The sequence below is a fragment of the Otolemur garnettii genome, unplaced genomic scaffold, assembly GCF_000181295.1.
Source record: "Otolemur garnettii isolate 467f Iridium unplaced genomic scaffold, OtoGar3 scaffold00152, whole genome shotgun sequence".
Classification (NCBI taxonomy): Eukaryota; Metazoa; Chordata; class Mammalia; order Primates; family Galagidae; genus Otolemur; species Otolemur garnettii.
The window spans coordinates 2275313-2289701 of NW_003852547.1; the positions used below are offsets into that span (position 1 = coordinate 2275313).

General features: G+C 49.6%; 1 protein-coding gene across 2 annotated transcripts in view; it reads left to right on the forward strand.

Moving 5' to 3' along the window:
* Positions 1 to 14389, forward strand: part of CLASRP (CLK4 associating serine/arginine rich protein) — a 33475-nt gene that overhangs the window by 12815 nt on the left and 6271 nt on the right. For both annotated transcript variants that reach the window (XR_001161680.1, XM_003799501.1), the window contains exons 3-11: positions 2488 to 2585; positions 3475 to 3576; positions 3809 to 3888; positions 6919 to 7003; positions 8268 to 8416; positions 9346 to 9442; positions 11615 to 11693; positions 11781 to 11854; positions 13933 to 13974. Coding sequence is in view for 1 of the 2 variants with exons in the window: in XM_003799501.1 (XP_003799549.1) it covers positions 2488 to 2585; positions 3475 to 3576; positions 3809 to 3888; positions 6919 to 7003; positions 8268 to 8416; positions 9346 to 9442; positions 11615 to 11693; positions 11781 to 11854; positions 13933 to 13974 (806 nt within the window). In the remaining variant the exon portion in view is untranslated. The remainder of the gene's footprint in view (positions 1 to 2487; positions 2586 to 3474; positions 3577 to 3808; positions 3889 to 6918; positions 7004 to 8267; positions 8417 to 9345; positions 9443 to 11614; positions 11694 to 11780; positions 11855 to 13932; positions 13975 to 14389) is intronic.

Here is a 14389-nt window from a genome sequence, read left to right on the forward strand (position 1 = left end):
TACCTGGCGTCCTAACTCTCAGCAATCTTAAACTCCTGGGCTCACACGATTCTCTTGCCTCAGCCTCCCAAGTAGCTGGGATTATAGGCACCCACCATAATGCCTGGCTGTTTTTGGAGATGGGGGGGGTCTCCCTGTGGCTCAGGCTGGTCTCAACCAGTGAGCTCAGGCAATCCACCTGCCTTAGTCTCCCAGAGTGCTAGGATTATAGACATGAGCCACTGCTCCTGGCCCCAAGTGTAACATGTTTACAGCCCAGCACCTAGCACACAGTGAGTGTGCAATTGAAAGCTGAGTATTAGCTGTGGCTATTAGTGTGTGTCCTCAGCTCTTTCCAACAGCTGCTGGCTGAGGGCTAGGTTAGGAAATGGAGACAGAGTGGGGAAGTGTAGCATCTTGGGGACTTGAAGCTGATACTTCTTCCTGAAGAGTCTTAGTCTCCCCATGTGTTAGTGAGGATGCATTCTCTCTTCCCTTCATTTGGTGTTCCTGAGCACCTGGCATGGACCAGGCCGTGTTCAAGGCCCTGGGGATCTAGCAGTGCACAAAAGAGATTCCTGTCTCATGGAGTTATGTTCTAGTGTTGGAGACAGGCAATGAATAAATATAAGGTATAGTGTCACATGTGGTAGATGTGAAACCTTCTACAAGGAGCTCTGAAATAAAAGGGAGCAGCCATGCTCCAGAGCATTATATAGGTGGAGGCAGCAGCAACTGCAGAGGTCCTGAGTCCTGAACCAGAGCCAGAGCGTGGAGCATGTCTGGAGTGTTCAAGGGATGGCACGGGTGTGGGCCTGGAGCAGAGTGGGGACAGAAGTCTGAATAGCATAGGAACAGTAGCCTAGAGAGTTTTAGCAAATCCCCTTGGCTGTTGTAGAGAGCAAGGCTAGAGCAGAGCCCAGGGAGGAAGCTGCTACTGGGAGGTCCAGACAAGAGATGATGCTACCTGCACCAGTGTACTGGTGCATGAGGCTCAGAAGTGGTGGGCCTCCTTCTCAGTACCTGTTTTTGGGAGCTAGGTCAGGATTTAATGAGCCCTCCTATGGCTCTGTGGCACTCAGCTAGAAGTCCTGCAAGGTCTAGCTTTCATGAAACTCAGTGGTGGGAGCTGCTGCTACTATTGACATTCTTGTGACAACTTAGACTTGTGACCCCCATACAAGGGCTCTGGCCTGAGGGCTATAGACTCAGGGACAGCCTTCCCCATAGTAGTACCCTTTTGAAGGATTGTCTTTAAAACTTTGTTGAGATGTAATTTACATACCACAAAATTCACTCATTTAAAGTGTGGGTTGTACAACCATTGCCACAATGAAATTTTAGAAAATTGTCATTGACCCCCAAAGAAACCTTTTATCCATTAACAGTCAGTCCCTAACCCCAAACTCCTCAGCACCTGGCAGCTGCCACTCTGTTCTTGGTCTCTTTGGACTTATGTATTTGGACATTTCATAAAAATAGAATTATACAGGTGTGGCGCCTGTGGCTCAGCTGGTGGGGTGCTGGCCCCATATACTGAGGATGGTGGGTTTGAACCCAGCCCCAGCCAAACTGTAATGGAAAAATAGTCAGGCGTTGTGGTGGGTGCCTGTAGTCCCAGCTACTTGGGGGGCTGAAGTAAGAGAATCACTTAAGCCTAGAAGTTGGAGATTGCTGTGATCTGTGTGATGCCATGGCATTCTACCGAGGGTGATAAGGTGAAACTCTGTCTCTAAAAAAAAAAAAAAATTATACAATGTATGGCCTTTTGTGACTGGCATCTTTAACTTAGGACACTGTTTTCAGGGTTCATCCATGTTGTAGCCTGTGTCAGAGCTTTATTCTTTTTATTGCCAAATAGTATTCCACTGTATGATGTACCACATCTTGTTTATCTGTTCATCCGTTACGGACATTGAGGTTGTTTTCCACCTTTGGCTATTGTGAATAATGCTAATGTTGTGAATATTAGTATAGAAGTGTTTGTTTGAATACCTGTTTTCAGTGCTTTAGGTTACATACTTAGGAGTGGAATTGCTGGGCCATATGGTAATTCTTTGTTTAACTCTTTGAAGAACCTGATTTCTTCACATTCTTGTCAATACTTGTTATTGGCTGTCCTTTCACTTTTAGCCCTCGTAGTGTGTATGAATTGGTATCTTGTGGTTCTGATTGGCCTTTCCCTGATGACTAATGATGTTGGTCATCTCTTTGTGGATGTCTACAGTCTTGGTATCATAGATGTTGGTCCAGGTTGAAGTGCACACCTGGCTCTGAACGAATGGCCCTGGGTGTGGGGGATAACATTTTAGGGAGAAAAGTCTCAGTACTGGCAGTGCAGAAAATGGAGCTTCTTGCTTGGGAGGAAACAATTCTCCTGTCTCTAGAGGGGGTGCAGGTTAGTTCACCTTTCAGGTAGGGCCTGGTTGACCTCAGCGTGGTTATATAGGGAGTGGTGGGGTTTGGAGCTTGTCTAGGTGGTAACCTCCATCCTGTCCACCCCTGCAGAAGAAGGACCCAGCCCAGTTCCTGCAGGTACATGGCCGAGCTTGCAAGGTGCACTTGGATTCTGCAGTTGCCCTGGCTGCCGAGAGCCCTGTTAACATGTAAGACTCACATGGGGTCAAGGTCGTGTTTATTACTTGGAGGTCGGGGGTCAGAAGGGACCAAAGGGGTGGTGTAGGGTCTGGAACAGAGACTCTGGAGTATGGACAGACTTGGGGACTCTGAGGCAGGGAAGGCTTGGCCTGCATGTGAAGGTGACAGTCACAGAAGCTAAGTAGAGTGGGCAGGGTTGGTAGCAGTGGTGGTTGGAAAACTTAAAGGGAAATGAGTGGGGCCAGGGCTCCAGAGGAAGTAGAGAGTATGTTGCCAGAGAGGAGTCTTTCAGGGTGACTGGGGCCTCTCAAGTGGCCTCTAGGACCTGTTTTTTTTTTTTTTTTTTTCTCTGAGACAGAGTCTCACTTTGTCAGCCTCCATAGAGTGTGGTGCATTGTAGCTCACAGCAACCTCAAACTCTTGGGCTCAAAGCAGTTCTCTTGCCTCAGCCTCCCTGATAACTGGGACTATAGGCGCCTGCCTTAGCGCCTGGCTATTTTTTAGAGATGGGGTCTTACTCTTGCTCAGGCTGGTCTCGAACTCCTGAGCTCAGGCAATCTACCTGCCTTGGCCTCCCAGAGTGCTAGGATTACAAGTGTGAGCCACCGCACCCAGCCATAGGACCTGGTTTTATGTTCCCTGCTCTACCTTGGTTATGAGAATAGGCCCTGGTATCCTTAGGGGCAGTCAGACTGGTGGTCTCTTCTGGGTCCCAAGAGCCTGAATGTGGATTTGGGGAGGTTTGTAACTTAAGGGACAGAGCTGAAGGGTGAAGGTAAGGGCCATGATATGGGATCAGAGGGGCCTGAGGGCCTGGTCACCAGGTTTCCAAGCTTGAGGTGGTAGAGAAGAAGCACAGTGAACTCTTTGTTTTCCTGTTTTCTTCCTCCCATTCAGGATGCCCTGGCAGGGGGACACCAACAACATGATTGACCGCTTCGATGTTCGTGCCCACCTGGACCACATACCTGACTACACGCCCCCACTGCTCACCACCATGTAAGCTACTTCCCCAAGGGGTTGCCAGGCAGGGAGTCATATCCAGCAGTACCTATTCTTTCCCCAGTCTGGAAGTGTGCATAATGGGGGCAGCCCACTCCCATATCAGATTTAAAGAATCACTGCCTCCCCCTGACTCTGAGCCCAAGCCAGGCACTTCGTTTCTCTTCTTGCTGGCCTGGGGTGAGATCAACACCCTCCCTCTGATCTTAGGATTTTGCTTTCCTCAAAGCTCCCCAGAACAAGAGTCAGATGAGCGGAAATGTAACTACGAGCGCTACCGGGGCCTGGTACAGAACGACTTTGCTGGCAGTGAGTAATCTGCAGGGGAAGTGAGGAGTGGGCTTGGGGACCCTAGAACTTGGAAGACCTTGTCAAGTTTGGGAAGAAAAATTGTATCTAAGTACTTCTTATTAAAGAGCCTTGGTTCTGGTTCCAGCTTTATCATGGACTCTTTGTGTCTACGTTTCCCCTTTGGGGCTTGTCTTTCTGGAATTGGTATAGGAGACATCTGCAGAACAAGATATTCCTACAAGATCACCTCCATAAACCATGCCCTCTGATGCTGTGGTCCCTTTTTTTTTTTTTGAGACAGAGTCTCACTTTTGCGCCCTGGGTAGAGTGCCATAGCATCACAGCTCACAGTAACCTCAAATTCTTGGTCTCTGGAAATTCTCTTGCCTCAGCTTCCCAAGTAGCTGGGACTACAGGTGCCTGCCACAACGCCCCACTATTTTTTTGTTTTAATTGTTGTTGTTTGGCCTGGACTGAGTTCGAACCTGCCAGCTCCTATGTATGTGGCTGGTGCCCTAGCCACAGAGCTATAGGCGCCAAGCCACTGTGGTCTTTTTTTATATTACTATTATTATTATTTTATTTTATTTTTTTGTAGAGACAGAGTCTCACTTTATCACCCTTGGTAGAGTGCCATGGTGTCACACAGCTCATAGCAACCTCCAACTCCTGGGTTTAGGCGATTCTCCTGCTTCAGCCTACCAAGTAGCTGGGACCACAGGCACCTGCCAGAACAACCGGCTATTTTTTTGTTGCAGTTTGGCCAGGGCTGGGTTTGAACCCGCCACCCTCCATATATGGGGCTGGCGCCCTACCCATTGAATAGGTGCTGCCCAAGCTGTGGTCTTTTTTTTATGGAAAAAAGTGGAGAATAGCAGGAGCACATTTTTTACCTCTGTGTACTTTTCTCAGCCTGCATGAATCAGATCGTTAACTGTGAAGAAGAAATTTCTCCTTGATTTATGACAATTTGTTGAGCATTCATTGTTATGTCCAGGATTTTTCTCTAAGCCCAGTTTTGTTGCCACTTCACAAAGGAGAAAATGCAGGCTCAGGGAGACTTCTGGGCTTAACCTTACTATACTTGGGCTTTTTTGCAGCTAGGGTGCTGGCCACATACACCGGGGCTGGTGGGTTTGAACCTGGCCCAGGACTGCTAAACATCAAAGACAACAACAACAACAAAAAATAGCTGGGCATTGTGGCAGGTGCCTGTAGTCCCAGCTACTTGGGAGGCTGAGGCAAGAGAATTGCTTAAAGCCAAGAGTTTGAGGTTGCTGTAAGCTGTGATGCCCTGGCACTGTACCCAGTATGACATCATGAGACTCTGTCTCAAAAAAAAAATTTCTGCACAACCACCTAACAAGGTAGGAGTGACAGCCCATTTTATAGACAAGTATTTTGAGGATTAGGGCAGGTGTCCTCAAACTATGGCTGGTGAGCCATATGCAGCCCACCTAGGACATTTATCTGGCCCACCGGGTGTTTTTGCTGCTGCTGCCTGTCCTGCTTAGCATTCGACTTGTTCCGGGGCCCACAGTCCAGCCCTCCAATGGTCTGAGGGACAGTGAACTGGCCCACTGTTTAAAAAGTTTGAGAACCCTTGGATTAGGGGATAAAGGAGACACCATGTTTAAGGAGCAGGGATTCTCCCCTGTGTCCTTCACTGCTGCTATCTCCTAATGAAAAGCTCTTAACTCACCTACCAAGAAGGACTTGAGATCCCTCCTCTCAGAGTTTCTCAGTGGAGTAAAGGGAAAGAGAGTTCTCTGCTGGGCTTGTCCATACATGAGTCCCTTACCCAGAGGGTCTTGGTATCTGCTGAGAATAGTAGTGGTGATGGTTTTGTTGCTTGGGGTAGTTGTGAGAGTGCAGTGAGGTAGTGTGAATAAAACCCAGCACTGACACTGGCACTGTTAGCCCTCAATATGGATTTGCTAGTCCCATATTTCTTTGTTTCTAAGATAAATTCTTTTGCGTCTTTTAAATCAGAAGATGCCCCAAATTCTAATAATCAGTGAGTCCTTAGAAACAGAGAAATTTGTCATCATCACTATTGTTTTTCCTGTTACCCAAGTTCACAGTGATTCTTGGTGGTGGAGGCAGGGGCTGCCTTAGGTTTGTGTTACTCTACATTCATTTATTTGCTCCACAAAGAATTATTAAGCACCTGCTGTGGAGTGTCAGGGATTATTCTGTGATGAGTGGCATAGGAGGGGAGAGGGCAGCAGCTATCTACCGTGTAAGTGATGGTAGATAAACTAAGGCAGTGTTAGGATAGACAATATACTCTTCTCAGAAAAATAGGACAGAAGTCCTTCGCTGAGGCTGGGACTAGTGAAGGGTATACAGGAGCTCCCTCAAGAGGAGAGAGTATGGTGCAGAAAACAGCATATACAGAGACTTTGTGGGGGTGAGGTGGGCACTCTGGTTGAACAGAGAGAAGGTTTATATGGAGGGAGCAGGGAGAGCGAGGCAGCTGTGTGAGACAGGTCAGCAGAGCCCTCAGCTGGGCACTGTAGACAAGAGACAACAATCAGGATGTCTGCTCAAACAGAGGAGGGCCATGCTCTGTCACCTCTAGGCCCACCCACCTCACATTACAGATAGAAAAAGCTAAGGCTTGTGGAGAGAAAGCCTGTCATCCTAAGCCACACTTAACTTAAACTGAACCACAGGGAGGTACACAGTGGAGTGACTGATGCCGTCTGATGGCATCTAGCACTCAGGAGCAGGTGAATAGTTCTAAAGGGTCCAGCCCCAGGCCTCCATAACAGTGATTATGGTAGCAGTGCCTGAGTCCCATTTGGCAGAAGAGGAAACTGAGGCATGAGTCACTTGACCAGGGTTGCCCAGAGACTAAGTGGTGTAGCCAGGGCTCAGCTACAGTTGCTTGTGTCCCAGCAGACATACTTTGTGATTATCTAGAACTGGTAACTCTGCCCTCAGCTGCTCTGGGGTTGCATACCCCCCCCCCCCACATACTTATGTCCTCTGAATTCCCAGTGTTCCAGCCCACTCTTACCTTGTATCTCCTGCTCACTGCAGTCTCAGAGGAGCAGTGCCTGTACCAGATCTACATTGATGAGTTGTACGGAGGCCTCCAGAGACCTAGTGAGGATGAGAAGAAGAAGTGAGTCTGGGGTGCAGGATGAGGGAGGGAGGGGGGCTGTGAGCCTCCTGGGCATGGCCTCTCCAGTCCAGCATGGTGTTCACTTGGGTGCCTCCCTCAGTGATGCCTTCTGTGGTGCTCCTGAGGCTCCCCCTTTGTGACAAGTAGGTGCTCAGTTAATCTGCCTTTCAAGGAGGAAGCAGCAGCAGGTGGGCGCAGGGTTTGCTGAAGACAACTGGTAGAGTGGTGGGAGATGCAGGCCCTGTGGTGACATGGCCTGGGATTGAGTCCTGGATGGGAGGCTTAAGAGAGGACTTTTCCTCTGAGCTTTGCTGTTCTCCTGTAAATGGGGCTAACAAGGGACCCCACTGCCTGCAGTTGTGAGGAATACTACAGATTGAGCTTATAAAGCCCTTGTCCTAGTTGTAGCCATACTGTAAGTGCACAGTCAGCAGCAATTGATGTCACTCTGGAGAGTGGTTTTTCAAAGCCATGTTCCTCAAGGAATGGCTGGGGGCTGGGGGCTGGGGGCCTTATCCTGGAGCACCCCTAGAGCAAGGTGGTCCTGAGCTGCCATCTCAGAAGAGCAGCAGTTGGACAGTCCCCCTTCTTTCTTGTCCACCCTCCTCTGGCTGAACACAGCCCCTCTTACTCCCCAACCTTTGCGCTCTTCGCCCTGCCAGGGTTAAACTTCTTTCTCTTTGGGGCCACTGATGTTCCACCTGGAGCCCTGGGTGCAGGGCCTTGGTGCCTTCCTCAATGATGCCTTCTCTCATGCTCCTAAGCCTCCCCTTTGTGACCCTAACTGCTGGCTGCCTTCCTTCACCTGAAAAGTTTTCACAGGACTGGACTAGAAATTTCTTGAAGACGCTGACCCTCATTTGTGGTGCCAGCCTCAAGGTCCTGCTCAGGCTCTTCAGGCCCTGCTCTGTTGTAGGCAACACTGGGGCACGTTGTTGCTCAGAATAACTCTGGGCTATGCCTACACAAGACTCATAGTCTAGTTGGGGGAGACAGACCTGTCCCCCAGTAGTAATGACCCAACGTGAGCAGGGCTAGGAAGCTCAGGACTGTATTGACCCTGCCTGAGGGGGCAGTCAAGGACTTCCTAGCAGATGGGTTTTGGAGTTGGGATATAAAGGAAGAGGGGGCAGCAGGAGCAGAGAGTCAGGCTGAGGGAGAGCCTGAGGGGAAGGTGCCATGGCACTCCAGAGGCCACTGTGCAGGGTCTGCCTGCCTCCTTTCTGCTGGGCGCTGCCTTGGCTCACTGGCTTCTCTCTCACAGGCTGGCAGAGAAGAAGGCTTCCATTGGTTATACCTATGAGGATAGCACAGTGGCTGAGGTAGAGAAGGCAGCAGAGAAGACTGAGGAGGAGGAGTCACCGGCTGAGGAGGAGAGCAACTCGGATGAAGATGAGGTCATCCCCGACATCGGTGGGGTCCCCTCTCTGCCCTCCCCTCCCACAGTCCCTGGGCATCGTTTTCGTGTCTCGTCCCTCACCCTCTGTGGGGTACCCTGCGCTACAGGCCCTCTCTCTCTCCTTCCCTTGCTCTAGGGTGCTCCAGCCTCGTGCTACCTCCCTATCTCACTAGTGGTCTCCTCTGTTCCCTGCCTCCCTCCCTGTATCTCTTTCTGTCTCATTTCTCATTTCTAGGGCACTGTTTTTATGATATGTCCCCATCTAGATGTTGGCTCCGCTCTCTTCTGCTTGGGCTGTCCTTCCTCTGGCTCTCTCTCTAGCTCTCTTCTTTTTCCACTGGAAAACAAGTGTTTATCTTTAAGTCTACAGAGTTGTTCCTTATCCCCCCCAGCATCTACTCGTATATCCCTCCCTCACTCTGCTGTTTACCTCTTGTCACATACCTGCTGATCATACTTCCTAGGTGTCTTTTCATTTTCTTCATCCTGGCTCTCACTGCACTGTCTAGCTCTTTATTCATCCTTGGGTAGAGCTTATGTTTGCCTTCTCCACCTGTCCTTTCGCTGTTCATCACATGTCCAGCTCCTACACTGCTGTAACCCATGCTACCACCCGCCTGGATCTTCATCCCTCATCTTTCGCCCATTCACTCCTCCTCTCATGCCACTCCCTCCACACATCTCACTTACTCGTCCATCCATTCACCTGCCCTTCTCCCATGTCCCATTCCCCAAGCCCCCTCTGTCCACCTTGTGTGGTGCTTACCTCTGACCAGGCCCTGTGCCAGCTGGGGATGCAAGATGAGCCAGACCTGATGCAGCCCCTCCCTGAAGGTTCCTCCAGTCTGGCGGGTGCCCCTATCCACCTCAAGCTCCTAGGGCACTGCCCCTCCCCTGTTAATTCACTTGGCTTTAGCTCCTGACAGCCTTTCTCTTGGTGCAGATGTGGAGGTGGATGTGGATGAACTGAACCAGGAGCAGGTGGCAGATCTCAACAAACAGGCCACAACCTATGGCATGGCCGACGGTGATTTTGTCAGGTGAGGCCTACCTGCTAACACCCCTCCCCCGTCTGTGTGCCCCACCTTGACATCTCTATTACTGCCCAGGCACTAGCAGCCATCCTGTTTGTGAGCATTTTATGCCTGGCCCTAGGCTGAGGACTTTACCCATATAGGCCCCTGAGTCCATCGTATATGTGGCCCCATTTTGTGCAGAAACTGAGGCTGCACCCGAAATTACCTACCCTGTCCTTGGTGTGACTTGAGCAAGTCTGACCCCAAAGCTCAATTCCTGGGGCTGGTAGACAGTGACCCCTAGTGGGGAGGCTCCATTCCTGGTTCATTTCCCTTAGCTGGTTAAGCCTCTATCCTGTGCTGAACTCTTTACTCAGAAGAACACATAACATAGACCAGTCCCATCTCACAGAACAGTGAATCAGAAATAATCCTAAGTTAGAACATAGCACCCTCTGCTGAGAACCCTCCATGGCGTCCACCTCATTTAGAGTCAGCCAGCATCCTCAGTAATGCCATAAGGTCTTACCTGCCTGGGCCTCTTGCTCTCACATGTCCCCCCATTTAGCCTTCATGGTCTCCTTTTTCCTCAAATGCCCAAGGTCTACTACAACCTCTAGGCCTCCTATCTGGCATCTGTGCATTTGCTGCACCAGGTTCCTCTTAAGATGTCCTGTTCTCTGGTTTTACTGACCTCCTGTTTGAAACATTCAGCCTCCTCTGCCTGTTCCCTGGCATGTCCTTTTTTCCTTCCATGGTTTATTTTTCCAGTCAAGGTTAGCACAATCTAATAGGCCATGCATTTTATTACCTTAGTCATTGTGTGTCTTCTTCCCTAGAATGTAAGCGCATGCAGGTGAAGATTTTTTTTGTTTCAATGCTGAATTCTTTTTTTCTTTAAAGACAGTGTTTCACTCTTGTTGCACAGGCTAGAATGCTGTGGCATCAGCCTGATTCACAACAACTTCAACCTCCTGGTTTCAAGTCATCCTCTTCCCTCAGCCTCACAGGGAGCTGGGACTACAGATGCTTGCTACAATGCCCAGCTGATTTTTCTGTTTATAGTAGAGATAAAAGGTCTCACTTTTACTCACGGTGGTCTTGAACTTCTGAGCTCAAGGGATCCTCCTGCCTTGGCTTCCCAGGGTGCTAGGATTGATGGCACCAACTCCTATACCTGGATTTGCTAAATTCTTTTTTTCTTTCTTTTTTTTTTTTTTAGAGACTTTTTTTGCCCTCAGTAGAGTCCTATGTTATTATAGCTCACAGCAAACTCAAACTCTTGGGCTCAAGCAATTCTCTGCCTCAGCCTCCTGAGTAGCTGGGACTACAGGTGCCTGCCACAATATGCAGCTATTTTTAGAGACAAGGTCTTAGGCTCAGGCTGACCTTGAATCTGTGAGCTCAGGCAGTCCACCCACGTTGGCCTCCCAGAGTGCTAGGATTACAGGTATGAGCCACCGTGCCTGGGCCCCTCTTTTTTTTTTTTTTTTGAGACAGAGTTTCACTTCGTCATCCAAGTAGAGTGCAGTGGCATTGTCAAAGCTCACAGCAACCTCAAACTCCTGGGCTTAAGCAGTCCTCCTGCCTCAGCCTCTGAGTAGCTAGGACTACTGGGGTATACCACCACAGCTGGCTAATTTTTCTAATTTTTGGTAGAGACAGGGTCTTGTTCTTTGTCAGGCTCTCAGTACTGAATTCTTTTTCTCTCTCTCTCTCTTTTTTTTTTTTGAGAGAGTCTCACTCTGTTGCCCAATTTAAGGTGCTGTGGGGTCAGCCTGCCTCACAGCAAAGTCAAACTCCTAGGTTCAAGTGATCCTTCTGCCTTAGCCTCCCAAGTAGCTGGGACTAAGGTACCCTCCAGGACACTCGGCTAATTTTTCTATTTTAGGTAGAGATAGGATCTCCATGTTGTTCAAGGGATCCTTCTATCTCAGCCTCTCAGAGTGCTAAGATTATAGGTATGAGCCACTGAGCCCAGCCTGTGCTGAATTCTTAATACCTAAAATAGCTCCTGGCACACAGAATGTGCTCAGTAGGTTGTATTGAATGAAGGAAAGGCACCCAGAAAGTGTGGTATGTGGTCCCTTACCTCCCGGTGACTTGGGGTCCCTCACCTTCTCTGATGACTGAGCCAGTGCCCCCCTCACCTAGTGATCAGTCTCTCTGCCATGTGATTCTCATCCCCCTCTGCAGGATGCTTCGGAAAGACAAGGAGGAGGCAGAGGCCATCAAACATGCCAAGGCCCTTGAGGAGGAGAAGGCCATGTACTCGGTGAGGTCTGGGCTGGAGTGGAAGGGGGTAGGGTTGTAGCTCAGGAAGAGCATACGCCTCATCATCCTGGTACCTACCCTACTCCAGGGCCGTCGCTCCCGGCGCCAGCGGAGAGAATTTCGTGAGAAGCGGCTTAGAGGCCGCAAGATCAGCCCACCCAGGTAAGACTTCTCCACTGAGCCCCACCATCCTACCAGCATTAGTCTTGGAAGATTCTAAGGGTAGGGAACAGGGCTCAGGGCCCGGGAATGCACTTTGGTGGCAGATTGTGGCTTGAGGAAAGAGTGAGTCTTCCTAGTGGGGAAATAAATGGCCTGAGTGAAGGTTTAGAGGTAGGAATGATTTTGAGGGACATGTGGACAACTTTCCCTGTCAGCCAGTCCCCTTATCCTACTATACTTGGGTCCCTCGCTGTACTCCCCAGGTGTCAGTGTGGAGGTGGCACAAGGCTGTTGCCAGGAATGGCTGGGAGAATTGAGGGCACAGGCCTGGCCCTGGATTCTGATCCAGTTCTGCTGCTTGGCCACTTCCTCTCTGTCAGGATTTGGACAAGTGACTTCCCTTCTTTGAGCTTCAGTTTCTTCCTTTGGAAAATGGAGCACTGTCACCTATGAGGGGAGAGGGCTGAACTAGTCTCCATGTGGAAGTCTTGGGACAGGTTTGAATGAGGCAATTTGGCGTGGAGGGGAGAGCCCAGCCTGTGTCAGGAGTCCTCATAGAGCGCCGCTGAGGCCTTAGGTACCCCATACAAATCCGTGGTTCTTTTTGCCACTTCTCTGTTAAAGGAGAGTTATGAGAATTGCTGTGAGGCTTAAATCGTAAGTTTCAGATTCAGGGGTGGTATGGAAAATGTTCATTAAAGAGTAGCACTGGGGGCTTGGCGCCTGTGGCTCAAGCGGCTAAGGCGCCAGCCACATACACCTAAAGTGGCGGGTTCGAATCCCCAGCCTGGGCCCACCAAACAACAATGATGGCTGCAACCAAAAAATGGCCAGGCGTTGTGACAGGCGCCTGTAGTCCCAGCTACCTGGGAGGCTGAGGCAGGAGACTCGCTTGAGCCCAGGAGTTGGAGGTTGCTGTGAGCTGTGATGTCATGGCACTCTACCCAGGGGGATAGCTTGAGGCTCTGTCTCAAAAAAAAAAAAAAGAGTAGCACTGGGGTGGGGGTGGCACCTGTGGTTCAAAGGAGTAAGCACCAGTCCCACATGCCAGAGGTGGGTTCAAACCTAGCCCGGCCAAAAACTGCAAAAAAAAAAAAAAAAAAAAAAAAAGAGTAGCACTGGAGTGGCACCTGTGGCTCAGTGAGTAGGGTACCAACCCCATATACTGAGGGTGGTGCATTCAAAACTCACCCAGCCAAACTACAACAGAAAAAAAAATGGTGTGGGCGTTGTGGCGGGCACCTGTAGTCTCAGCTACTCAGGAGGCTGAGGCAAGAGAATTGCCTAAGCCCCAAAACTGTAGGTTGCTGTGAACTATGACACCACAGCACTCTACCCAGGGCAACAAAATGAGACTCTGTCTCTTTAAAAAAAAAAAAAAAAAAGAGTGGCACTGATTCCCATTGTCCTCAGCTTAGAGGCACTGTCAGGGTAGTGCATGAAAACATGGGCTTGGAACCACAGGGCCTGTGTTTGGATCTCAGCTCTTTCATTTATGAGCTGTTTGACACTGGCCAAATGACTTCACCACTCTGGGCCTCAGCTTCCTCAGAAGTGTGAATAATTATGATACCCATATCAGAGAGTTACGAAGAGCCATTGAGTTAATAGATATAATAGCATTTTAATGCATAGCACATAGTAAGCAATTAGGATATTAGTAGTTATTTTAGTTTTATTTATTTATTTTTTTGGTCAACCCCTTGGTCAGTTTATAGCTGTTTTAGTTTTGTTATCATCATCAGTAATAAGCCAGGACCCAGTTAGAACTGGGAACAAGAATAGAAGGGATGGTTCCAGTCTAAGGCCAGGAGGCCAAACAGGACCAAGGCAACTGAAAACCATGTTCCTTTGAGTCAGGATGAGTCTGAGATATTGTGGTATGGGGCTAAAGTTCATGCTTTGGATAGATCTGAGGTGGGTGGAGGAGTCAAGGCAAGGCCCATAACCTGGTTGGTAGCCCTCCCCACACTGTGCTTGGTGCCTGGCCTTAGGCACACAGGTTGGGGGGCTTGGCCCATTTCCACATCTACTCAGGTTCTAAGTCCCTACTTGTCCCACTCCACTTTTCTCTATAGCTATGCCCGCCGAGATAGCCCCACCTACGATCCCTACAAGCGGTAAGTCCCCACAGAATCCCCTGATGGCAGAGCAGGGGTGGTAAGGTGGGGGAAGGGGCTCACCCCACTGGACCACCCCAAAGTCACAGACTGCATGATATGTTCTGGGTTGAAACTATTCTGTGTTTGCCAGATTATTAGCCTATTTCCCCAGGGTTTTTTCAGTCTTTTTTCCTGAAATAATGCAGTCTTGTTGTAAAAATGATCAGACATGCCACAGGAGCAGAGCTACAGGTGTGGAGCCCACACATGGGTTTTGGTGAAATTAAAGTGTTGAGATGGCGGCTCGGTGCCTGTGGCTCAAGTGGCTAAGGCGCCAGCCACGTACACCCAAGGTGGCGGGTTCGAATCCAGCCCGGACCTGCCAAACAACAATGACGGCTGCAACCAAAAAATAGCTGGGCGTTGTGGCGGG